This window comes from Acartia tonsa, chromosome 5 (assembly GCF_053477335.1).
Source record: "Acartia tonsa isolate MP-2025a chromosome 5, ASM5347733v1, whole genome shotgun sequence".
Classification (NCBI taxonomy): Eukaryota; Metazoa; Arthropoda; class Copepoda; order Calanoida; family Acartiidae; genus Acartia; species Acartia tonsa.
In genome coordinates this window covers 10,027,384-10,055,123 of record NC_137264.1, presented here as the reverse complement: position 1 = coordinate 10,055,123, position 27,740 = coordinate 10,027,384, and the positions used below count along the sequence as shown (strand labels likewise).

Below are 27,740 nucleotides of genomic sequence, written 5' to 3'. Positions count from 1 at the left end.
TTTTCTTATGCTCAAATCTTCTACCCTTTGCAAGAAAAAATTGGATTTTCAGTAGTCGACTTTGGGAGGCCAGTACTTTCTCCCTGATTGAGATATGGCCTTCAAACTTTGACCTATTCTAGTACATGTCCCCAATAGTATCTGTATAAATTTATAGCTCTATATCTCAACTTTGAAGCGTTTTGCAGCCATTCTTGCAAAAGGTAGAATATTTGAACATAAGAAAAATGCGCTAAAACCATTTTTAGATGTTGACACCTAAGTTTTTAATTTTCAACTTTACTGTACTTTTTCAACAAAAACTGTAATTTTTTTTGGTTGTTTCATAATTTCCCTTAAAAAATGAAGAAAATAAGCCATTAATCATTAAATTCTGATAACTATAAGTGGGGTAAAATTGCTTTCAAAAAAGTTCTCATAAAAAAAAACACACTGTATAATTTTTTCATACTTCTGCTTGTTTCCCGAAATTGGAAAACTCCGTAACTTTCTGGGCACACTTTTCAAATGTTATTCATTATCATTTTCTGTTGCAGGTTGCCTACCAGGATCCAAGCACGACTGAAAAGGCTGGCAAAACTGGCAAAACTGGCAAACAGGTAAATCATTTTAACTTTCATTATTTATCCAACTTATTGAGATAAAGCTAAGGATAAACCTCAACGCACGCTGGATTTTTATCAGTTCTCGGCCTTACAATAAAATCATTAATATTTAAAGGTTAAAATCAGTTTTGATAGACCCAAAAGGCCTGAGTGATTTTTAATTTTGATATCCGTGCAAAGCTGTTATAATACTATGCGATAATAAGGGAGAGGTCATTTTCTAGTAAATCCCGTAAAGGTGTGTGTTATAAGGCCTAAAAATAGTAGTAGAACGATAAGGTGCTCTATATATTTGTATTTCCTATTGAATAGAACAATAGGGAAGAAATTTTTTTTTTTTTTTTTTGATAACCGTACCTGGAATATCTGAAATTTCTATCAAACGCTTTGTTTGGCTCAAACTGACACAAATAAAAAAAAATATAATTATAATAAATCAACCTGTAAAGAATGACTTCTTCCTTTGTTTAATGGTATAGATTGTTCTTAACTTTTACCTTGTACCTATAGAAAACATTATTATTATAATTATATTTATTTTTTATTTTTGTCAGTTTGAGCCAAACAAAGCGTTTGATAGAAATTTCGTATTTTTTTTAGATAATCCAGGTACGGTTATAAAAAAAAAAAAAAAATTTCCCTATTGTTCTATTCAATAGGGAATACATATATCTAGAGCACCTTATCGTTCTACTACTATTTTTAGGCCTTATAACACACACCTTTACGGGATTTACTAGAAAATGACCTCTCCCTTTTTCTTTCATCGTATTATAAACCGCTTTCCGCGGATATATTTTTGTAGAAAGCTGGATATAATACGATGCTAGACATAGTTTTTTTCGTATGGATAAGAACCGGTTCCTATCCACCGGATTCGAATGAATAGGAGAAATAACTTTTTAAAACTTTTGAAGGCTGGAGAAGCTGAAGATTACGATGAGCTGGGCAACCTGCAGACCAAGTACTATGTCGTGGTGGCCTTCGTCATCATATTTGTCTTCATTCTCATCATCATTGCTGTTGTACTCTTCATAAAGTAAGTATTTTAATGCTCATACTAGAGACGTTTATAATAATTCCTACTGCTGCTATGTCAGGTGTCCGACATAAGTAGTAATAGGAGGGGGAAATGCATTGGCTCATAAACAGGAGTAACTCATTACCATGCACAGGTAGGTCTTCTAGACAAAGGTCGTGTAATTAAAAGGTTGGATGTCTATAGGTTTGATTTAGTTGGAATGCTCTGCCCATTTCTAAAATGCTCACTTTAAATGTAATTTAGATACTTCTGTTTTTTTGTTTTTTTTTTAGCAATTTTACAGATCTTTGTCATAAAAATGATTTTAATTAATATACCTATAACTGCTTAACAGATTATTTTGTTTTTGATGGTAATATACCTACTGGTACTGTGGTAGCTTTAAGATGTTTTAGTGGGGGGAGGGGGGAGTGAGTGTATTTACCTTTAACTCTAAGGACGAAGATTACTTGATGTAAGACAATTCATTGTCACAATTTACTTTTTTTTCGACAATAAAGTGCAATTTATTAAACAATTGATAAAGTTACAATTTGTATTTCTAACTTTAATAATTTTAGAATGAAGCAGAGCAGAGGTTCACATGCTATGATCTCCCCTGGACCGTAAGTTTTTAGTTTTCTTTTCAATTAACTCCTTATTAATATTACTAGCGGCTACGCCCCTAGAGGCCTCTGAGGGCGTGGGTGGATAAAGTCGCCCCCACCCCCAAATTCAATTTTAGTTTTAAAAAAAGGAAAAAAGTAAACATTATTGGTTCAGTGGTTAGCGAGTTCCTCCATAACAGATAGACATACAGACAAACTTCCTTATTCTTTATTATGAAGATTACCTTTGATTTTTAAGTCTACTTCTATTAAGTCAGGTGTCAAAAAAATGATAAGAGTAGGGTTTCTTAAATGAGTGCAATTTAGATACACATTTTTAAGGTCGTGCAATCAAAGGTTTATTTAACTGGAAGGACGTCTGAAGAATGATATAGTAAAGGAATTCTTCTCTCTAGGCGTCACATCTTTTCTTTCTTTAAATATTTTTTATTTAAGTGACCAAGAGCCATTGACTCCATCTGGAAACGGAGCCTTCACCTTCGATGGAAAAACCCCGCGCTAATTCTGCAATCAATTATTTCCCGCCATTTCTGGTTCCCGGGGCTTTTCGTATAAAGGATTTTGTCTTCACATTATTTTGACAAAATTTTTGTATTTTATCTGTGATATTTTATGTATTTTACCTATTTATCTAAATATACAAATAAATATTTTATATTAATTATTAATTTTTTGTTCATTTTTTTGTTTAATGCTAATTTATAAGTACATTTATGTCTGAAAGTGTAGAGTTAACAAAATTATTTACAAAATTGATACCTAGACAACTTTTCTTTGACATTTACTTAATTTTAATACAAATATGATTTTAATTTAATTTAAAGATAGTGAATTTGCAGGGGGTTTAAAGGGATAGGATAATAGTCGAAAAATTTATGTACATCCCCAATGATTATGCACAATAGAATTTTTGTTGATTAGAATTATAGGTTTAAACCAGGAATAAGGTATAACCAACAAGCAATAAATAAGAGAACTATTAAAAACTTTGGGGATTATTGTAATTAACGGCCTATTGTCTCCTTTATTCCTGGTGAATTTGTCAATGAAGTTAGTTTTGAATACTATTAAATGCGATAAAGACATAGTGACTAAATTATTATCTTCCATGTAAATGAGCTGTTTCTTTATAACTAAAATTGTTGTGATCAATAGAGATTTGTTTCCTTATTTATTGGCTGATTTATTATTGTCCACGACTAGGGAGATGAAAAATATATTGTTGATACTTTGATGTAGAGCAATCAAAATGTAAGAATTTGTGTTTTTAAAAGAATCTTTTCTACACTTATGCTCTGTCCATTTGTAAGTCCTTAATGCTCTCATCGTCGGTGTAGACAACTTAGAATTATGTAGAACTTGGCATGGTGATTCTAATAACAATTAAGCACGATTTAGGAAGTGTAGCAACTCTATAATACCTGAAAAATTTTTTTTTACGCTTTTGACAATTTTTATGATATAATTATCCTGTTAATAGATTTTTGGAATACAGATTCTTATTGTAATAAGGTGCAATTGGAGCATTTATATAATTAAGCTGTAGAAATGTATTGAAGTAGTTTCGAACAAATTTACTTACAATTTTGTTTAGACTTCTGCTTGTTCATTTCTGACACTCTTTATGAATTAATGTTCGTTTGTCCTACCGTTCACCGTTTATGGATGTTGTCATTAGGGTTGGGCCGGATATCCGGTAATATAATCTTTTATATTTTACAACAAAAAACTCTGCTTTTTAAAATTTTAAATGGCTGTAATTTTCTTATAATTGAAGATAGAAGAACAATTTTTTCTGAATATGTTTATCTTTATGTAAATTTTATATTAGAAATATCAAAACATAAATTTTGGCGGTGGCAGCAGAGATGGGTTTTTAATAAATGCCGCGTTTTTTCGACAATTTTTTCGACATTGATTGATTGAATGAAGACGATGGGATTTCAACACAGAGTATACAACATAAGAATTCAAAATTTTAAAATTATTATTTGAACCATTTGTATAATGTCTAATACAACTTAAATCCATTTCGCTGCATATTTATTAATGCATCTTTTTTAGAGCTGTGTTAGACATTATACAAATGGCTAAAATAATAATATAAAATTTTGAATTCTCAAGTTGTATATTCTATTAAAATCGTACGGGGCATTGATCTTCAAGATGGAATAAGGTTTTTAACAGAGTATACAACTTAAGAATTCAAAATTTTAAAATTATTATTTTGGCCATTAATGTATAATGTCTAATACAGATCTAAAAAGATACATTAATAAATAAGCAGCAAAAATTGATTTAAGTTGTATTAGACATTATACAAATGGCTAAAATAATAATTTTAAAAGAAGGTGTATCAACTTTTTTTTTATAGCTAGCCGGTTCTTTTAGTAAGTAGTAGATGTAAAACTTTTCATAGAATTCAGATATGCAATCGGTTTTTTTGTAGACCTCTTATTTTTTAAGTAATTTAAGTTTTTTTTAAAAAAATTAAGTCGATTTTAAGGTACTAAAATGCAACAAAAAAAAGAAAGAAAATGGCCATTATGAACAAAAATAGTAAGATCTTTAATTTGACACCTTACTTTTTCAATTCTGTCAGGTAATTATTAAAAAAATCGATTTTTTTAAACCCACGAGAATAAAAACTTTGAACTTAATTTTATCATTTCACAGGTAAAAAAATATGGGTTCATATATACCTTTAGAATCAGAAAAATATTACAAACCCATTGTAAGCAAAATTGAAAAAAAAAGTTTACAATATAGTATATAAACTACAATAAAAGGAATTATATGAAAATATCATATTATATTATACAGGCAACGTCTTAATTCTTGAATTGAGTATAAAAATGGGAAGGGGGTAAAGAGGGGGTAAAGAGGGGGTAAAAAAGGGGGTAAAAAAGGGAAGACGAAAGTGTTGCCTGAACAAAAAATATAATTGGCCATTTGTTTATTTTTTATTTTTTTACTTTTTTCAATTTTGCTTACAATGGATTCGTAATATTTTTCTGATTCTAAAGGTATATATGAACCCATATTTTTTTACCTGTGAAATGATAAAATTAAGTTCAAAGTTTTTATTCTCGTGGGTTTAAAAAAATAAATTTTTTCAATAATTACCTGACAAAATTCAAAAAGTAAGGTGTCAAATTAAAGATCTTACTATTTTTGTACATAATGGACATTTTCTTCCTTTTTTTTGTTGCGTTTTAGTACCTTAAAATTGACTTAATCTTTTTTTAAAAAACTTAAATTACTTAAAAAATAAGAGGTCTACAAAAAAAACCGATTGCATATCTGAATTCTATGAAAAATTTTACATCTACTACTTACTAAAAGAACCGGCTAGCTATAAAAAAAAAGTTGATACACCTTCTTTTGAATTCTTATGTTGTATACTCTGTGTTGAAATCCCATCGTCTTCGTTCAATCAATCAATGTCTATAAAATTGTTGAAATGATGCGGCATTTATTAAAAACCCATCTCAGTACTTGGCAGCTGCCAGCTGCAAACCGACGGTTGGCAGGTAAACGGCAACGGATTTTATAAAATTGTAATATGCCATGAAGATATATTAAAAGCCTAAGTTTAAAATTTGAAGTCGTCAAGTCATAAACACCAGTTTATGAAGAATTTTTTTTATATATTTTAATATCCGGTAATTTGGCCTGTTATCCGGCTGGATATCCGATAATTTGGCCGGATAACCGGATATTGAAATCAGCCTGATATCCGGTATCTGGCCAAAAAAGTATCTGGCCCAACCCTAGTTGTCATCTTAGTTTAATAAAATCATGCTTTGGTTTGTCACTAGAATATAATTGTTGTTATTATTTTTATAAAAAGATGAAAAATGTAAAAGTCGTATTACTTTTGTCTGTCACTAGTGCTTTTGGCTGCACAGATATTTTTGAAGGATATTCATGGCAGTTTCATCAGGTTAGTAAAAGCCAGAGACAAAGTTCCCAAAGTTTTAAAATAACGTTTTCTTATCGTTGGCTTTAAAACTTTAGGGACTTTAGTAAATGTTGATTGTTTGATTCATTAAATTGAGTGTTCAAACGTTTCAACCACTGACTTTAATCTATAGAATTGGTAATTTTGTGTATCATCATTGAGTATGTACACAAATTTATCAACATTTGTCTTATCCCTTTAGATCCCTGGTAAAAACGGGTTTTTCTACATTTAGTTTCGGTTTCAGACTTAGTACTATGATTCCTGTAATAGTTAGGTACGATTCAGATAGATTAGTACCTAACCTGAAATAGCTGAGAAAGCTGCGTGGCTGATTTTGAGCATTCTGTAAGCCGCTCGGCTGATGGTGGATGTGGCTGCCAATCCCTAGTTTAATGCGTTTTAATATTCTGCTGCACATAGATTAACTAGAGTTGGCTCGATATAATTATCTCCCTATTGGCTAGTTTTCTATATGCATATCTATTTCTCAATAAATCTATTTTCCTCACCCGGCATTACTATCTAAAAGAAAGTAAATATTTAATAATTTAAATGATTTTTAAAAGATTTTTTTAAATTATATTTTTTTCTTTACATTACCATCACCAAAGGGTTAATGATGATGATTACAATTTTAGTTTAATATTTGAACACACAAAATGTCGCCACAATCGAATTCTTTTAAAACATAGTTTTCTTAAATTTATCATATTATAAATTTAAATTTTCTTTTTTATGATTAGAAATTAAATACATCAATATAAGGTAAATAGCAACATGAAATGAAAAAAATGAATTTATTTTTAATAAAGTAAAATAATGGGTCTTATCGTTCTGGGCAATGAGAGTTTATTATGGATTATTGGAGCACTATGAGTTTTAATCATATATTCCTTGGAAAACTTGAGCTCGTTTATAGACATTTATTTCCTATATAGATCTGACATGGATCTTGAAGCAATTAAGCAGGCCGTTTTGTACATGTTAAAAATTGGAAGATTTCATTAAATAAAAGTAATCGCAAATATACTTAGTAAATGAAACTTTTGCCCCACTAAAATCAGTTTGCCTTACTAAAATCAGTGAGGCTTGATAAAAATTTAGAGGGGATAATTTTGCTCACTAAAATTTTAGTGAGGCAAACTGATTATAGTGGGGCAAAAGTTTTTTTTTAAGAATTCACCTCTGCTTTATCAATTTATTAATAGGATTCTGATGCAGCTGTAACTGATGCTGATTCTGCCGACAATTGTTTGCAGCATTGTCATGATGAAGCTAAATGTCGGGGGTTTACATGGCAGCAACAACAAGGTTAGTTCCTCCAGCCCATTTAGCACATAGCTTGTAAAAACCCTGCTTGATGGTAACAATTTATAACTTAAGAGCAGATTCGCCCCTAGCCTCTAGGGGCTATGCCCCGAGAGGTAATGAACTGTGTTTGATAAACCTATTTTTTTTTTGCATTTTAGATTTTAAAAGAATTTATTTTTTATTTTTGGAAGGGATTTTTTTTTGGGGGGGGGGAGTAGTCGAAATTTTTCTCTTTTTTGTAGGAATGTGGGGTGTCCCTCTCCCAAAGAAAATGGCATAAAACCATCACAGGACCAGTAGGAATATTCCCAATCGGTTCAGCGGTTACTGAGTTCTTAAGCTATAGACAGACAGACTGACATTGTTCTACTTTGTATTATAGATATTCTTTACTTCCTAGTCACGACAGCCTCTTAAAAAGAATAAAATTGCAAAGACATATATTTTTTAAAACTCTTATTAGGTTAGGTAATAATTTAAACATTCTGTATATTTTGAATAATAATTCTAGATAGCATATATGTTTGTGTGCTTGTTTTTGACTTGACAAGACTTGTAGAATGTACAACCTGTACAAGTGGGATTCTATCTAAAGATATCAATGGAACTTGTTCAGGTTACTATTACTTTACAGTATGGCTTCAAAACCGATTAATTTCCGCTGGATTAGAAACGGTTCTCAGCCATACTGAAAAATCATGTATAGCATCGTATTACAGACAATTTTTCACGAATAACGAAAAAAAAATTATAAAATTGAAACCCTCAGGGCTAACAAAACTTTGATTTTTCATTTTGATATCCGCGGAAAGCTGTCTTTAATACGATGTATTAAATCCTTATAATAAAGTAGCATGATGTTTGACTGTTTATTTGTCTGTTTGTACCAAAGGATCTTGTTAACCGCTGAACCGATCAGGTTCTCCTTAACAGGGTAGCTTCTCATAGGTCCCGGAAAGGTTTATAATCATTTTGGGGGAGGGTACAACCACCCTCCCCTGATAAATCGACAAAAAAAGCTTTTTAAAGGTCTTTGAAAAGCTTATAACTACTTTTGAGGAGGGCACCATCACCCTCCCGTGAGAAATCGCCTCTAGAAAAAATGAACTCTCCCCCCCCCTTTTTTTTTCCTTTTAAAACCACAATTGAAAGTGGAGGTCGACTTGTCCTCCCCCTTAAAGTGCCTTTTAAGGCCTCTAGGGGCGTAACCGTTAGTCATAATTATCTATTTGTTAAGATTTGTTAGAATGTTACCTGTATTCAATTCTGGATGACCCTACGAGAAATTTTAATGTTAACACTCTTGATGTGGATTGGGACAGCAATTTTTTTCATGATTTTGGTAATATTTTATATCAATTTACAATCACAAAAAAACATAACTTAAAAAAAAAATTATGTTTGTTATTTATCTATCACAAGGAAGGGCTCTAAATGGATAATAAAATGGCTGATTAAAACTTTTAGACACTCAAATTAATGAACCAAATAATCAAAATTCAATAAAGGTCCCCAAAATTGTTAACCTAACGCTTAGAAAACGATATCTTAAAACTTTGGAGACTAGTGCAATAAACAGTTCAATTTCCCCTCCTTCCCTGATCACAAGGGGTGTTAGTAAATAATGAATTATGTATCTCGAGGCTAACAAAACTGGTTTTAATTTTATAATTGTACCCTTTTATATCCGCGGAAAGTTCTTTATAACACTATGCTATAACTATCATACGATTTTAGATTTGGCTGAGGGGAATTTGAGCCCTAGTATTGATTGGAGGGGAGAAGGATGGTATAGATTTGCTGGGGAAGCAGGAGTTCAAATGCAAGAGTGCAAGGTTTCAATCCTTATAATAAAGTAAAAAAATATCTGTCTACCAGTACCAAAGGATCTCAATAACCGCTGATCCGATATGGTTATCCTTTACATGGTAGCGCCACATAGGTCCTGGTCAGGTTTATAACTACCACCACCATCCCAAGAGAAATCGCCAAAATAATAATTGATTTATATTGTCCCCCCAATTATCGTGAACAAAATTTAACATGTTGTAGATTAAACGATTACTGGTATAGTTTGTACCACCCAATCTAGATTTAATAACATCACCAAAGTAATTCAGCCAGCGAATGAGAGAGCATGTTTACCTTTGATATATAGGAAGCTTTTTATAGTGCCTATAAAAAATGACGTCATACTGGCCTATCATTGGTCAATTAAAATGTATACTGGCCTGCTATTGGAAATTTAGTCTGTGTATTGGCCTATCATTGGACACTTGCATTGTATGACGACATTTTTTAAAATGTACTCTAAAGAGTTTTATTGACTAGGCTGGAATAGTATATGCTGGGCAATGTTCCACCTTGTTTCCTACAGTTCTGGCCACTAGGCATCCAACTCAGGTAATATTAGTATATGCTGGACAAAGTTCCACCTTGTTTCCTACAGTTCTGGCCACTAGGCATCCAACTCAGGTAATAATAGTATATGCTGGACAATGTTCCACCTTGTTTCCTACAGTTCTGGCCACTAGGCATCCAACTCAGGTAATATTAGTATATGCTGGACAATGTTCCACCTTGTTTCCAACAGTTCTGACCACTAGGCATCCACCTCAGGTAAAAATAGTATATGCTGGCAATGTTCCACCTTGTTTCCTACAGTTCTGGCCACTAGGCATCCAACTCAAGTAACAATTCACAGGAATAAGGTTTAGCCAACAAGCGAAATATATCTAAAATAGTATTTAGGGTACATCTGAAAATCACGTATAGGTTTTGTGATTTTTTTCTTATTTAATTTCGTTGTTGGTACATGCTAAACAATTCATAACATTCCTTCCATATGGCTTCGAAACCGATTAATATCCGCCGGATTAGAACAGGTTCTTGGCGATACTGGAAACTTTGTCCGGTCCTTGTGCTCATAGAGGCCAACATATCTGGATTTAATTCTTTTTTTATTTTGATATGCACGCACAATAGTTATTTATCGCATCGTATTAAAGACGAGCTTTGAACTGATTTAAATTTTATGATTTTCATTTTTATATTCTTGAAAAATTATCTGTAATACGATGCTAAACATGATTTTTCAGTAAGGCTTCAGAACCGGTTCTAATTCAGCGGAAATTAATCGGTTTCAAAGCCATACTGGAAAAAACTATGCCAGTATGGCTAAAAATCATATTTATATCCTGTATTTATACTTCACAAAAAGTACCATGTTTTGTATTATATCGTATTATAGACAATTATTGGCAATGATAAGAAAAGTCAGGTAAGAGTAACCCTGCAGGGCCAATTGCCTAACCCAACATAACCTAACCTAACCTATAAAAAGCCATTTTAAAAATACGATGAATCGCGCCTTAAGTTGCGTTGCCACGAAAGGCACTATTCCCAAGAAGTCATAGGGCCTAATTATTCCTAATAATTTGAAATTAGAAAAATGTTTAATTTTTTTGTTTTAAGATAAATGAAAAAGTTGTTGGTACTGCAATATGGTGTTATGTCACCTGTTATGAAATTAAAATAGAAATTATTAACTGTGAAGGGGGATATTTTGTTTATCATCTACCTTCCATTGAAGCCAGCAGATATTGTTCCACATTTTAAATGATAATAATATTTATTTTAATAAAACATAAGCCTAATAAATGATTTGTTATGGTTCATATTCATTCATAAAAAGAATTAATTTCAAAGTGGGTCCAGCTAATCATCTTAAGGGATAGGACAATGGCTGATAAATTTATGTACATCCTTTTGCTGATACAAAAAATCACCTCTCTGTAGATTACAATTAGTGATTGAAACGCTTGGACACTTGAGAAAATTTATTAAAAGTCCCCAAAGTTTTGACTTTAAGGGACAAGAAAATGTTGTTATAAAACTTTGGGAGCCAATATAATAAACTGCCCAATATCCCCTTCCTCCCTGCTAGCTAATAGTGTTTTTATATTATTGTCTAAACTTTAGCTTAACATAATTAATTTAGGGTATAGTCCCTTTCGTGGCAACGCTCTTTAAGAGGCGATTCTTAGTTTTTTTTTCACAGTAGCTTTTCTCCAGCCCCTGCGGTTGGCTCTAACCCTGCGGGTCCAATTGACTAACCCTGTGGGGCAATTACCTTACCCAATATAACTTAACCTAATAACTAAAATAAAAGCCATTTTAAAATACGACGAATCGCCACTTAAGGGGCGTTGCCACGAAAGGGACTATTCCCATAATTTATCGTTGGGAAGTTTTTCCACAGTCTTTGGTTTCTGCCATAAAAAAATAAAGTCAAGCATATTATTTATTGCCTTTATTTCCACCACAACTATAAAAAAAATTAATAATAAGGAACAGAATAACAAAAAAAAATGGAAATCAGTCATGAAATAATTATAAAATGCATAAATTGTTATATCAATAATACAAAGTAGCTTGATGTCTGTCCGTCTGTCTGTCCGTCCGTCCGTCCATCTGTATGTCTGTCTGTCTGTCCGTCCGTCCGTCCCTTAAAATCTCGGTAACCATTGAACCGATCGGATTCTACTCTTCATGGTATATACCTATTGGTCCTGTGGTGGTTTTAAGCTATTTACTTGGTGGGTAGGACACCCCAAACCCCCCTAAAAAAAACAAAAGAATCCCCCCATTTTTTTTGTTTATGTGTAAGTTCACATAAACTACGGGCAGCAGCAGTAGTACTTAATTTTATTTCTTATTTCTTTTTAATTATTTTTAATTACCTCTTGGGTCAAAGCTCCTAGAGGCTAGGGGCGAAGCCGCTAGTAATATATAAAGAATGATTAATAGGATTTATGATAGGATTTCATAGTAATTTAATTTTTATCATTTGCTTTGCTAATATCAAGATGTCACTAATTAGTTTGAAATTGAATTTATGCCAAAATGATTATTTGTCGCCTTCCACGAATATAAAAAAGAGATCAAAACCAGTTTTGTTAGCACCGAGATGCCAGAGGCACGAGGTAACAAACCTGTTTTTTTTATATTATGATTGTGCATTTTTATAATTGTAGAAAACTGGATATAATAGGATACGATACATGATTTTTCAGTGTGGCTAAGAACCGGTTCTTATCCACTGGATCGGAATCGGTTTCGAAGCCATGCTGGAATAGACTTGTTTATTTCATTAAGAAGATTTGGATCATGGAAAGAAAACGAAGTGGCATGTTTGGTCGTATTATCACAGTAGCTTTTCTTCTATTTCTAGCCCCTGTGGGGAGCTCTAGCCCTGCGGGGCAATCATTAACATTTACTCAACCTAGCCTAATCTAAAATAACCTTTCAAGAACTACTGTGAAAATACGAGGAAACCCGCAACTTCATTTTCTTTCCATGACCCGAATATCTTTAAATGCATTAAAGGATATATAAACATATAATTTATTTCCAAGCGACCACAATATCTGCTGTAATGATCCTACATCCCACTGAAGATCTGGTCACCTGTGGAAACATTCCATACACTTTCACATACTAAACAGTATAGTTGCATCAAGTACATTTCAGAAAAAATTATTTCAAGCATAAGTCACAAGTATACATTAGACTATAAAAGTTTTAAAGATTTTTAATCAATATAATAGATTTGAAATCTGCATAAAATTTTAAGGATTTTTTATAAAATTAGTTTTTTATATAATTCTTTATTTAAAGGCGCAAATACAAATTAAGTTAAATAATTTTGAGATCTGTGATTGGTGGATTGAAAACTATCTGCGCTCTGATTGGAGAAGCTTAAGTGACGTACATCATTCAACCAATTAGAGCGTAGGTAGTTTCCAATCCAGCTATCCTATTGGTCAAAATTTATTAACTTAAATCGTATTTGCGCCTTTAAATAAAGAATTATATAAAAAACGAATTTTATAAAAAATCCTTAAAATTTTATGCAGATTTCAAATCTATTATACTGATTAAAAATCTTTAAAACTTTTATAGTCTAGTATACATCAATAATTAGATAGCAATAGATTAGATGTCATGCTGTTTTTATGAAAATATGGCAGCTGAATAAAATTGCATATATCACAAAAATACGATTTTCAAGTCTTGATATTTTTACAACTACATTGTAGAAAATTAAAATTCTTTCAAATATATGTCCTAAAAATACAGTTTTAACCATTGAACAGAAGAAAATATGCAGTTCACTAAATTCAAGTCTAAATGCAATTCGTGCAACTACCCCTTTAATTCCTTAATTATAGTTTGCAGGTTTGGTGATATTTTCCTTCAATCTTTAAGTGATCATCTAGAGAATCCAGAGAATCATTCGCTTGTAAAGGGATGAGATACTTTAACACCCAAGGATATTAGGTTAAGTGACATCCAACAGGCTAACAACCCTTGGCCTGAGAAGTCCTAACTGTGCATGGTAATGAGTTGCACCTAATTATGGGCCAAGGCATTCCACCTACTATAACTATTTTGTCGCGCACCTGACATTGCAGCAAAAAGAACCATTTTTAACGTCTATAGTTATGACTTAGTGTCGGGCCGGGATTCGAATCTATCACCTCTCCAACGGAAAGCGCATCCGCTAGGTGTGGAGCCACGGTCTCGGGTTTAGCAGAAGATTCTAACTTATGATAATATGAATAAAATTTTTATATAAAAGAGCTTTTGCGAATAATAGGCCAATGCACAGACTAAATTACCAATGGCAGGTCAATACACAGACTAAATTACCGTTGGCAGGTCAATAAACATATTAATTGACCAATGTTAGGCCATTATGACCTCATTTTTATAGGCACTTTTAAAAACTTAATTAGAACTTACATTAGCAAAACCTCTTGGAACATCATCTCTAAAGTAAAACTGTGTAATAAACTCTTTATTTCCATCATCAATCTAAACATGAACAATTACATTCATCAGTTGGAAACATTTTTAAAGAAATAATAATAACCGAACAAGGATGACATTATCTATAAAAGCAAAGCCCTGAAATGACAAACGAACATTAAAACTTGTAGAACTTATTATACAGAATATTAATGCATTAGTCTAAACATAAGTAAATTTGTTGCAAAACTTCTTAGATACAGGATACTGTTTAAGGACATACTTACATTTTTAAGACTAGATTATAGAGATTCTTCGCTTATAACATTGTACCTTGTGGTAGTAGGAATCAGTATTCCAAAAAATTATGAATATGATAATTTGGTGTCACAAAAGTAAAAAAAACAGTATGTTTTAAATGGACGTACATACTTTCTGATAACGATTATAGAGGTGCTACGCTTCATAAATCGTTCCGAATGGTTATAAGAACCATCCTACAAAATTTGAAATCAATAGTACAATTCTAATCTGAACGAAAAGAGCTAACTGTCTGTGACGGACGGACCGAAGGATCAACCAAAATTATATATTTAAATATATGTAAAAGTGTACCTTAGCATGATAATGTCTGATAGGTCGGGCATTGTAGATTCCAGGATAGGTACCCTTAAACTGAAACTTTCCATTCTTAAAACAAAATAGTCAACAGTTTTTAAAAAGTATAAGAAAATTAAAAGTTTATTTATTTATTAAGGTTTTAAATTTCAGAGAGTTTAACTTTAAAACTCCGTGAAATCCTATACTTCAATGGCTAACCTTGAAAAACCCTAACATTCTATTCTTAATTGACCATACCAACCTTGTAGAGCTTATTTTTCAATGCCTTACCATGTTGTATAACCTGGATTTACTAGTTAACTATTTAGATCCAGTCTAAAAAGCAGCTTATAGTGCCCAATAAAAATGACGTCATACAATACAAATGACCGATGATAGGCCAGTATACATTTTACCATTGGTCAATATAAATGTATACTGTACAATCATTGGTAATTTTTATTGTATGACGTCATATTTTATAAGCTGAAGAAAGTATGAAGAAACTAACCCTATGAAGCCCTAATCTCTAGAGCCTAACCCTGCAGAGCCCTTTTTATACAAGAACAACCCTAAGTGACTATTTAACAAAGGATAACAAGGATAATACATGAGTCGCGAAGCACATAAAATTCATCGAAGGACAAACAGACAAAATTAATTGTAGAGAAGATGTTCAGTTGATAAATCTGCAATAATTCTGATATATCACAAAAACTTTCCGAAATATTAAGAACTAATATATCCATTGTTTTATTGCATGACCGACAGACTGACGGGCAAAAAAAACTATACACTTCATGCTCATTGATACAGGGTATCTTCACCAATAATTTCAGCTGTCTATCTTCAATAGCAGCCGAGAAAATCGCATTTTTCCCATAGCGTTAAGTGAATTATAGAGTAGCTTTGCTACTGCTAGCTTACATTTGTGGTGAATGTGTGTCCTCTGTACCACAGCTTGGCTGGACGATCTGTATAGATAGCATCTCCATCCCCTTGCATATTAAAATCATGTTAGAAAGGTACAGGGATCTAAAGGGATAAGACAATTGCTGATAAATTTAAGTAAATCCCCGAGTTTTCTAGCCCGAGATGCTGAAAGCACAGGCTAAAAAACTGGTTTTAATCTTATGATTTTACATTTTCATATTTGTAGAAAATAGGATATGATATGATGCTAGACATAATTTTTCAGTATGGCAGAGAACCAGTTCTAATCCATCCGATATCAATCGGTTTTGAATGAATACTAGAAAATACTTGCTTGATTGACCTCCAGCATACCACAAATCCACCTTGACTCCAGAGAGAGGTTGACAGTTCCGGTTTAACACCTAAACACAGGTATGATCTGTTTGCGTACCATATTATTAGGACTGTTATGAATAGATCATGAATAGACCTTTTCACAAAATATACATTTCACAAAATCTACATGCATTCAAATTCTACGCATTAACACAGGTATCTAAAGGGACAAGACAGTGGCATTTAAAATCTAGGATTATGGGTTGAACGAGTTCCAGGGAGATTTTTCTAGTAATTAATTACAGAATGGTTATGTCAGTCCGATATTCTGGTAATCTAATTTCAAATGAATGCTTTTTTTCTTGGAACTTTTTTATCATTTTATTGTTTTCTAAATTTTATTAACACGCCCTTTACAATTTCCTTCACATTTTCTGGATGAATCTTGATTTCATGGCCTATCAGCGAAAACTCTTAAATTGAATTAATTGCCAATTGTCCCCTCCCTTACTTCCTGGTTATTACTTACCCTTCCTTGGATTGTGGCTTTCTTGTCAGGCTCTCTCATTTCAGATTCAGGAGCTAAGTGGGTAAAAATTAGAAAATTTGGGTATAGTCCCTTTCGTGGCAATGCCCCCTTAGGGGCGATTCGTCGTAAATGGCTTTTGATAGGTTAATTTAGGTTAGATTGGGTTAGGTGATTGCCTTGCATAGTTAGGCAATTGGCCCCGCAGGGGCTAGAAGTAGGAGAAAAGCTATTGTGAAAATACAAAGAAAGGGACTATACTTAAAATTACATATTAATGGATATAAAATACTTGGATATTGTAAGAGTTTCTCGCCTACCATGATAAAATATTACTTCCAGCTGGCTAATATAACGAAACCCATTATCCGCCCACTTTAGTCCATCCCATCCCCTCTTACTGGAAAAATGTGCCGACCAATAAATTTAGACTATATTAGCAACCTAAATTTACGACAAAAATTTCCCCTCTCATAATATTCACATATACTACATCCATTGACATAATGTTATAATTAAAGTTAAAGGTAATCACTAATATCGTATTTCAATTTGTATGTGTGTGTGTGTGTGTGTGTGTGTGTATGTTTGCACGCAGGGATCTAAAGGGAAAAGACAATGGCCTATAAATGGATGTACATCCCCAATGATGAATACACAAAATTTTCCCTTTTGTAGATTACAATTAGTGGGTGAAACATTTGGACAATCAAATTAATAGCCAACTAATACAAATTCAATGATAATCCACAAGGTATTAAAGCCAACAAATAAGAAAGCGTTATTATAAGGTTTTGGGGACTAGTGTAATAAAAAGCCCAATGTCCCCTCCCTTCCTGGTTTGCACAGTACAATATAAGTGTGTGTACGTACAGCACAAAATATAAGATAAAACAATAAGCCATGTACTTTGTAAACCAGACAGATATGACCTTTATACTTAAACTTTTCAACTGAACATTCCAATTAAAGAGTAGTTGCGCTAGAAAAATTATTTTTGAAGCTTTTTATAGTACTTGTTAAACTGGCCTACCATTGGTCAGTTATGATGTAAACTGGCCTGTCATTGGTAATTTGGTCTGTGTATTGGCATATCATTAGTAATTTATATTGTATGACGTCATTTTTTTATAGGTACTATATAAAGCTTCTTATTTTTACCTAATATAGTTGTCCATGGAGATTCGGGGACCCATTTAGGACCCAACTGGTCTGATTTAGTTGGGGTACATCTACCTTGTTGTCCTAAATAAATACATATTTAGGACCCAACTGATCAGATTTTGTTGGAGTACATCTACCTTGTTGTCCTAAATAAATACATATTTAGTACCCAACTGATCAGATTTTGTTGGAGTACATCTACCTTGATGTCCTAAATAAATACATATTTAGTACCCAACTGATCAGATTTTGTTGGGGTACATCTACCTTGTTGTCCTAAATAAATACATATTTAGTACCCAACTGATCAGATTTTGTTGGAGTACATCTACCTTGTTGTCCTAAATAAATACATATTTAGTACCCAACTGATCAGATTTTGTTGGAGTACATCTACCTTGATGTCCTAAATAAATACATTAGACCTTTTCATGAAAATACACTTTTTCGCATTTTAGTCTTCTGCTAACCTAAAAAGTTACTTTAGGAGCCTAGAAATACATGTACAAAGTTTTAGCTCTCTATCTCTACTGGCGACCTAGCGCCAGGCATGTAAAATATCAACAGATAACGGTAGCACGGCGGTTTTAACAATATCTCAGCAATGTGCAGGTTTTAAGCTCTTCTGCATATTTCAATTTAAACACATAAGGACAAAGATATATTATCCCAAAAATCTTTTGTCAAAGTCTACTCTACACCTAGCGCCAGTCAGTTTTCTAAAATCATGCATTTTATACCTGTGAAAATAGAAATCGCCAGCGCTAGGTGTAGAGTAGACTTTGACAAAAGATTTTTGGGATATCATATCTATGGCCTTATGTGTTTAAATTGAAATATGCAGAACACCTAAATTCATCTTCCAAGCCATTCTCTAAGCATTTTAATTTTTTTATGAAATAACGGGATTTCAAAACTGCCCTTTGAAAAGGCCTAAAAAATATCTTTTTTTGTCACTTTTTTTCACTGCTTATAGTTACAACTTATTAAGATATTATGCTCAGTTAAAAAAAATCGGCGCCTCCAGCACCAAAACCGGCAAAAAATGGCAGTTAAACTTCTGTGCCCCTACTTGCCCCCCTCTTCGGCCAACAGTAGTTATCTCAAGAAGTAAAAGAGATATCAACACACAGAAAGAAAACTTTTAAAATAAAACTGAACTAAGTAACCATTACATATTTCCTTTTGGGACTTTCCTTCTAGGGGCAAGTGGAGCAAAAGACCCCCCCAAAACACTAAGAATATGAGTTCTGAGCTTATTTTTAAAGATATAAACCTGATTTTTTTGAAAACTTTGTTAACATAACCAAACTCAGCAACCTATACAGATTTCATTACTCAGTAACTTTTACTGATTTAATTTTGGGACTTTCCTTCTAGGGGCTTGTTTGGCAAAAGACCCCCAAAAACTAAAATATGAGTTCTGGACTTATTTTTAAAGATATCAACCTAATTTTTTTGAGAAAACTTTTTTCACATAACCAAACTCAGCAACCTATACAGATTTCATTTTGGGAATTTCCTTCCAGGTGCTAGTGGAGCAAAAGACCCCCATAAACACACAAAAAAATGAGTTCTGAGCTTATTTTTAAAGATATCAACCTGATTTTTAAAGAAAACTTTTTAAATAAAACTGAACTCAGTAATGTTTACACATTTCATTTTGTAACTTTCCTTTGAGGGGCTTGTGGAGCAAAAGACCCCCAAAAACACAAAAAAATATGAGTTGTGAGCTGATATATAAAGATATCAACCTAATTTTTTTTAAAGAAAACTATTTTAACATAACCAAACTCAGTAATGTTTACAAATTTCATTTTAGGACTTTCCTTCTAGGGGCTAGTTGGGGAAAAGACCCCCAAAAACTAAAAATATGATTTCTGGACTTATCTTTTAAAATACCAACCTAATTTTTTTCACATTACCGAACTCAGTAACCTTTACAGATTTCATTTTGGGACTTTCCTTCTAGGGGCTAGTGGAGCAAAAGACCCCCAAAACACAAAAAATATGAGATCTGAGCTTTTTTTTAAAGATATCAACCTGATTTTTTCATAGAAAACTTTTTGAATAAAACTGAACTAAGTAACCATTACACATTTCATTTTGGACTTTCCTTTGAGGGGCTTGTGGAGCAAAAGACCCTCCAAGACACAAAAAAATATGCGTTCTGAGCTTATATTTAAAAATATCAACCTGATTTTTTTGAGAAAACTTTTTTAACATAACCAAACTCAGTAATGTTTACAGATTGTTGTGGAGCAAAAGACTTCCCCATATTTTGGTGTTTTGGAGGGTCTTTTGCTCCACAAGCTCCTAGAAGGAAAGTCCTAAAATTAAACATGTACTTAGTACATTTATGTTCAAAAAGTTTTCATAAATCAGCTCAATATCTCTAAAAATAAGCTCAGAACTCTTATTTTTATTGATTTGGGGGGTCTTTTGTCCCACTAGCCCCTAGAAGTCCCAAATTGAAATCTGTAAATGTTACTGAGGTTGTTATGTTAACAAAGTTTTCAACAAAAAAATCAGGTTGATATCTTTAAAAATAAGCTCAGAACTAATATTTTTGTTTTTTTTTCCTAGAAGAAATAAAAGTGTTGGGGGGTCTTTTGCTCCACAAGCCCCTAGATGGAAAGTCCCAAAAATTAAATCTGTAATGGTTACTGAGTTCAGTTATGTTCAAAAAGTTTTTATTAAAAAATCTGCTCAATATCTCTAAAAATAAGCTCAAAACTCATATTTTTATTGTTTTGGGGGGTCTTTTGTCCCACTAGCCCCTAGAAGGAAAGTCCCAAAATGAAATCTGTAAAAATTACCTGAGGTTGTTATGTTAACAAAGTTTTCAACAAAAAAATCAGGTTGATATCTTTAAAAAAAAGCTCAGAACTCATATTTTTAGTTTTTGGGGGTCTTTTGCCAAACAAGCCCCCAGAAGGAAAGTCCTAAAATGAAATCTGTAAACATTACTGAGTTTGGTTATGTTAAAATAGTTTTCTTTAAAAAAATCAGGTTGATAACCTTATATATCAGCTCAGAACTCATATTTTTTTGTGTTTTTGGGGGTCTTTTGCTCCACAAGCCCCTCAAAGCAAAGTCCCAAAATTAAATGTGTAAACATTACTGAGTTCAGTTTTATTTAAAAAGTTTTCTTTAAAAAAATCAGGTTGATATCTTTAAAAATAAGCTCAGAACTTATATTTTTTGTGTTTTGGGGGGTCTTTTGCTCCACTAGCTCCTGGAAGGGAAGTCCCAAAATAAAATCTGTATAGGTTGCTGAGTTTGGTTATGTGAAAAAAGTTTTCTAAAAAAAAATTAGATTGATATCTTTAAAAATAAGTCCAGAACTCATATTTTTAGTTTTTGGGGGTCTTTTGCCAAACTAGCCCCTAGAAGGAAAGTCCTAAAATGAAATTTGTAAACATTACTAATTTTGGTTATGTTAAAAAAGTTTTCTTTCAAAAAATCAGGTTGATATCTTTAAAAATAAGCTCAGAACTCATATTCTTAGTGTTTTGGGGGGGTCTTTTGCTCCACTTGCCCCTAGAAGGAAAGTCCCAAAAGGAAATATGTAATGGTTACTTAGTTTAGTTTTATTTAATAAGTTTTCTTTCTGTGTGTTGATATCTCTTTTACTTCTTGAGATAACTACTGTTGGCCGAAGAGGGGGGCAAGTAGGGGCACAGAAGTTTAACTGCCATTTTTTGCCGGTTTTGGTGCTGGAGGCGCCGATTTTTTTTAACTGAGCATAATATCTTAATAAGTTGTAACTATAAGTATAAGCAGTGAAAAAAGTGACAAAAAAAGATATGTTTTAGGCCTTTTCAAAGGGCAGTTTTGAAATCCCATTATTTCATTAAAAAAATTAAAATGCTTAGAGAATGGCTTGGAAGATGAATTTAGGTGTTCTGCATATTTCAATTTAAACCCATAAGGCCAAAGATATGATATCCCAAAAATCTTTTGTCAAAGTCTACTCTACACCTAGCGCTGGCGATTTCTATTTTCACATGATTTTAGAAAACTGACTGGCGCTAGGTGTAGAGTAGACTTTGACAAAAGATTTTTGGGATAATATATCTTTGTCCGTATGTGTTTAAATTGAAATATGCAGAAGAGCTTAAAACCTGCACATTGCTGAGATATTGTTAAAACCGCCGTGCTACCGTTATCTGTTGATATTTTACATGCCTGGCGCTAGGTCACCAGTAGAGATAGAGAGCTGAAATTTTGTATATGTATTTCTAGGCTCCTAAAGTAACTTTTTAGGTTAGCAGAAGACTAAAATTCGAAACAGTGTATTTTCATGAAAAGGTCTAAAATACATATTTAGTACCCAACTGATCAGATTTTGTTGGGGTACATCTAACTTGTTGTCCTAAATAAATACATATTTAGTACCCAACTGATCAGATTTTGTTGGGGTACATCTACCTTGTTGTCCTAAATAAATAGTTTAGTTGGGGTACTTTTAACCTGCTGTCTTAGATATTTAAAATATTTTGGTTCAATCATGATTTGCTTTAAATATAAAAAAAGATTTTCTATAAATAGAAAAATAGAATTTGTTTGAACTATGTATATATTCTATATTGCGTCATAAAGATTTAGGTAAACAAAAAATATACATAATATTTAAGAAATTTAATATAAAATAACAATAATTATTATAAGAAACGAAATATTTACCAGAAACAAAATAAACACAAAGCATTAACATAAGAAGAGTTGAAACATTATTTGTCATTTTGTTCACTGTCATTATTTAATAATACAGGATAACTTAGTATACAAATTATTCTGTAAAACATATCAGATGCTATTAGCTAAAACAAGGATGACAAAATCAATAAAAGCCAAGCTCTGAAACGGTAGGACAAACGAATATTAACACTTATAGAGTGTCAGACCTGAAAAAAAGCTGAATTTAGATATAAAAAATAAAAATAACTTTTAAAAAATTACAAAGAGAGGGGTAAGTTTCTGGTAGAATCCGTAGAGGTGTGTGTTTTAAGGCTTAAAAATAGTAGTAGAACGATAATATTCACTAAATATGTGTATTTCTTATTGAAAAGAATTATAGACAAAAATTTTTTTTTGAAGTTAACATAAATTTTTATCGTTCTACTACTGTTTTTTACTTATAACACATAACCTTTACGGATTTTACCAGAAACCTACCCCTCTCTTTGTTGGTGTTAAAACCCCCCAAGAACACAGCTTAAAACCACAGCAGGACCAGAAAGTATATTCCCGGAAGAGTAGAATCCAATCGGTTTAGCGGTTACCGAGATCTTAAGCTTCAAATGGACGGACAGACATCATTCTACTTTGTATTAAAGATAACAATATTTTGCTCCTTTGTTTATAAATGTTAATTGTAAACAAGTAAAACAACACTCTACTACTAGCTGAGATATTCAAACCAGGGCTTTCTAAAGTGTTTTCATAAAATATTGTAGAAATTATTTTAGCTTTGATCTAACCTTAGAAGCCACGTCATGGACATGGATGTTAAAAAATATTCATACTTTAGTTGTAAATAGTTGCCTTGCGCTTAGCCTCTAGGGGAGAGGATAATAATAATAATAAATAATAATAATAATTTCCGGACGGACGGACGGACAGACAGACAGACAGACAGACGGACAGACATCTTCTTCTTTGTATTGTAGATAGTCCGTGCAATTAAAGGTTCAAATATTGATCTTGACAAGGATGGCAACATCCATAAGTAAAAATACAGCCAAGTATATAAATGAGTGAGAGAGTAAAAGGTCATTGCTCATTAAATCAGTACATAAGATTTAAAAAAAAAGCCATATCAAATACAACACAATAAACAAACAAATAGACAGATATCGTAAGTTTTAGATTAGATGCTCTCTCGCTCTATGAATCATCATACAAAACTTCTCTGAATAATTTTACCTAAATTAACTTAAAAATCAAGTATGCCATATGAGAATCTTTTGATGTAGATTACATTTTGGACGGGTTAACCGACCCTAAACATAGAGAAGCTTTGATTCTAAAAATAAATAGATGTTGGATCATGGAAAGAAAACGAAGTTGTGGGTTTCATCGCATTTTCACCGTAGCTTTTGAAAGGTTAGGTTAGGTTAAGTAAATGTTAATGATTGCCACGCAGGGCTAGAGCCCCCCACAGGGGCTAGAAATAGAAGAAAAGCTACTGTGAAAATACGACAAAACCCGCAACTTCGTTTTCTTTCCATGATCCAAGATGTTTTATGTTTTAAACTGATAAATTTAAATTTACTTCTTTGTTTGAAAACTATTTTTTATTTAATTGTTTTCTTTTACATAAGAATATTGTTTCTTCATTAGACTGGTACTATTTATCTCACTTAATTTGTTCTTTCATAGTAAATTTATTTCCACAATTCATGTATAATTGTTACAGTATCTGTGTGTCTGTTTGTACCGAAGGATCTCGCTAACCGCTGAACCGATATGGTTCTCCTCTACAGGTTAGCTTTATATAGGTCCTGAGATGGGTTTTGGCTGTTTTATTTTTATTTTTAAAATAGTATGTCAATTATGACCACTTTTATAAATTCAATATAGTCTACATAAACCAATTACACTTAAAGCTTTTAACCAACAAATACAGACACCCTTTGATTGCACATCCTTTGTCTGAAAGTCTAGCATCTAGGAGCTATGTATTCGAAGGAGTAAGGAAAGTATGAAAATAGCCTAAAACGAAACTTAGATTTTAGAATTAAATAGCCTAAATCCATCCAGGGAACTAAAAAATCTTCCATAAAATGGAGAACTCTAGTAGATGGTTCAGTAGTTACTGAAATTTTAAGCTACAGACAAAAAATTTCTACTTTATATAACAGGACTAGCGGTAGCGCCCCTAGCATCTAGGGACTTAAAAGGGATAAGAAGTGGGTTTATGTGAACCAACTTCCTTATGAACAAAAAATGGAGGTTTTTTGTTTTTGTTTTTCGGGGGGTTGGGGGTGTCTCAACCCCCAAGAAAATAGCTTAAAACCACCACAGGACCAATAGGTATATACCCTGAAGAGTAGAATCCGATCGGTTTAGTGGTTACCGAGATCTTAACGGACGGACGGACAGACATCAAGCTACTTTGATATCAAGATTTACATAAAATTACATTTAGAACATTCGAGTTTAATAAATGAGAAGTCATCCTTCCATAACAAATTATTTACTAAAAGTTTAAGAAATTAAGGATTAGTGACAATGCTTGCCAATTTAATCCGAGACCGTGGATCAACACGTAGCGCATTCGCTTATCATCGTAGAGGTGATAGGTTCGAATCTCAGCCTAACTCCTTAAAATAACTAAAGACGTTAAAATTGGTTCTTACTGCTGCTATGTCAGATGCCCAGCAGTAACCATGCACAGTTAGGACTTTCAGACAAAGTTGTTGCAATTAAATAGTTGGTTGTCTAATGGGTGTTACTTCAACTTTATACCCCTGGTGTTGTTACAGAAAAGAAGAGATTTGGAAAATTCTCTCATAGCGTATTTGAATCACTAAGTTTTTACAATATGGCTTGGAAACCGATTAATATCCGCTTGATTAGAATCGGTTCTCAAACATTCTGAAAAACTATGTATAGTATCATAGACAATTTTCTACGAATATTGAAATAGATATCATAATATTAATAAGTTTTGTTAAAAGTGCCTTCGGCCCCTCGATGCTATCAAAACTGGTTTTAACTGATAATATAGATATCCTCGGAAAGCTGTCTATAATACGATGCGATAAATAACTAAAAACTATGATTAATATTTAGGGTAGGGTTGTATTAAAAGTAACAGCAGCCCAAAAAGAACACAGTAATAGTGTCTGACTGATTATGACGTAACAAAAAAAAATAGCCAATGAGAGGCCGTTATTGACCAATAGTAAAATCTATAGTGGCCTCTCATTGGCTAATTTTTTCTGTTACGTCATAATCAGTCAGACACTATTACTGTGTTCGCCAAAAAAAAATATTCTATTTGTAAAAGATTTGGCTTTTAAAATTTTTTAATTGGGTATTCAATTTTTCAACGTTTGAAACGTAATCACAAAATAATAAGTGTACAATTTGACTACTAGAGGGAAGATGATTAAAGTCCTTCAACAAATTATGACGTCATACGATAGAATATCCAATGACGAGAGAGAGACTTTCATCATCTTCTACTAGAGGTGTCTAGCTGGGAAGTGTCTTTAGCTTGGAACGATTAGCACCTCTAATTTTTTTTTTATTATTTTCAGAAAGTCCTATAAAATATCAATAATTTACATTTAGAAAAGCCTATATGTTATCAGGCAAAGAAAAAATGCATTAACGTTTCCACCTAGAAATCCTTATAATAAAGTAAAAGGAAGTTTATCTGTTTGTCTGAACCGATCGGGTTCTCCTTAACAGGGTAGCTTCTCATAGGTCCTTGGAAGGTTTATAAATATTTTTGGGGAGGGTACCACCACCCTCCCAAGAGAAATTGCCCCTAGAAAAAAATACCACAACCCCCCAAAAAAATCTAAATATTAACTTAAATTAAAAAGGGGGTGAACCGACCGCCCATAAAAATTTTTTTTACTTTTTCTTAAAAAATCTAAAATAAGAAATTGGGTTATCAAATTCGATTCCACTCTCCTTAAGTACTCCTAGAAGCCTCTAGGAGCGTAGCCGCTATTTTCATATAATGAAGGATAAATTGGTAGTATACATTAATTTATAGTTCTTATCCCTTAGGATCTAATTAAAAAATGCATATTCTTATAGTTGGTGGTAATTTATAATTAATCTATGCTATCTATGCATCAACAACTGTTTTCGATCTTGTTTTGGTTAAATGTGCATAAACCATGAAAAATAAATTATAAAAAAATTTCGTATCAAGTGCAGCCAACAAAATTTTAGGTTTTAAATTTTTAAAATCTTTTGTTAGGGAATCTTCATATAAATCACAGGTAAGTTTTCAAATTTATTTTAGTAGACAAATACCCCTTTAGAAAAATCATCCCCCTCCCCCCCCCCCCCCCCAGAAAAAAATATATCTGTGAGTTTAAAAATGAAAATTTAAAGAGAAGTGAGGATTAATAACACTACCCTTTCAGGTGAAGATCCTAGAGGCTAGGACAGAAGCCACAACCAGTGGCGTGAACAGAAATTGATCAAGGGGGTGAAAAAAGGGGAAGGCAACCCTTTTTATTATCTTTTTTGAGGGGGTTGTTGATCCCCCCTACATCGTTCTACTGGACACTAATGAAAAGCTAAGCTTTTCCATAATTCGGGTTGGTCCGTAAGTCTGGAACATATTGTTTTTTTCCTCAATTTATGCCTGTTAGAATTGTCCTATCGATTTCAAACTTTGCATGGTGATTTCTGTAGTAGCTAGGTACGATTTAGAAAGTGTAGCAACTCAAATAATCGTTACCAGAGTATCTGAATATCAGAAGTCCATTTTTTACATGTTAATTTTTAACTTTTTTAATAACAATTTTCGTTTGTCCTACCGTTTCAGAGCTTCGCTTTTATGGATGTTATCATCCTTGTTTTTTTATACTTACTTCTACTGAAACCAGATGATATACAAAAAGCCAAAAATAAACAAATACGGCTGGAAAATCTCATTTTTTTAAAATCTAAAATATAAAAATGTAAACATAGTAGTGATTTATTGCATGGTATTATAGACAGCTTTCCGCGGAATTTAAAATGATAAATGATCAGATCCAGTTTTGTTAGCCCTGAGGAGCCCAAGGCCAGGACTATCAAGACTGGTAATAATTTTGTCATTATTTTGTTAATATTCGTGGATAATTGTCTGTAATAAGAAAATATACATGAT

The 27,740-nt window shown here is 32.5% G+C and overlaps 3 protein-coding genes across 5 annotated transcripts in view; 2 read left to right on the top strand and 1 right to left on the bottom strand.

Moving 5' to 3' along the window:
- Positions 1–2,917, top strand: part of LOC145318732 (uncharacterized) — a 321,894-nt gene extending 318,977 nt beyond the window's left edge. The window contains exons 13-16 of the mRNA XM_080160222.1: positions 537–599; positions 1,523–1,644; positions 2,208–2,252; positions 2,691–2,917. Of these exons, the coding sequence (XP_080016348.1) occupies positions 537–599; positions 1,523–1,644; positions 2,208–2,252; positions 2,691–2,757 (297 nt within the window). The 3' untranslated portion in view covers positions 2,758–2,917. The remainder of the gene's footprint in view (positions 1–536; positions 600–1,522; positions 1,645–2,207; positions 2,253–2,690) is intronic.
- A 3,187-nt stretch (positions 2,918–6,104) lies between these two features.
- On the top strand, positions 6,105–11,208 carry LOC145318720 (uromodulin-like). Of its 2 annotated transcripts, none has more exons than XM_080160192.1 (7): positions 6,105–6,201; positions 7,431–7,533; positions 8,045–8,149; positions 8,780–8,875; positions 9,271–9,368; positions 9,865–9,936; positions 11,008–11,208. In XM_080160192.1, exons 1-7 carry the CDS (start codon positions 6,109–6,111, stop codon positions 11,149–11,151), a joined length of 711 nt encoding a protein of 236 aa, XP_080016318.1. In that variant the 5' UTR covers positions 6,105–6,108; the 3' UTR covers positions 11,152–11,208. The 2 variants fall into 2 exon arrangements, with proteins under 2 accessions (XP_080016318.1, XP_080016317.1); XM_080160191.1 differs by having other exon boundaries at positions 8,771–8,875.
- A 622-nt stretch (positions 11,209–11,830) lies between these two features.
- LOC145318718 (uncharacterized) lies at positions 11,831–27,530 on the bottom strand. Of its 2 annotated transcripts, none has more exons than XM_080160189.1 (8): positions 27,460–27,530; positions 17,885–17,968; positions 16,727–16,779; positions 16,214–16,283; positions 15,874–15,944; positions 14,962–15,036; positions 14,341–14,412; positions 11,831–13,032 (listed from the first exon to the last, which is right to left on the bottom strand). In XM_080160189.1, the coding sequence occupies exons 1-8, from the start codon at positions 27,521–27,523 to the stop codon at positions 12,940–12,942; spliced, it is 582 nt and encodes a 193-aa protein (XP_080016315.1). In that variant the 5' UTR covers positions 27,524–27,530; the 3' UTR covers positions 11,831–12,939. The 2 variants fall into 2 exon arrangements, with proteins under 2 accessions (XP_080016315.1, XP_080016314.1); XM_080160188.1 differs by lacking the exon at positions 27,460–27,530 and adding an exon at positions 22,577–22,698.
- Positions 27,531–27,740: the final 210 nt, after the last annotated feature.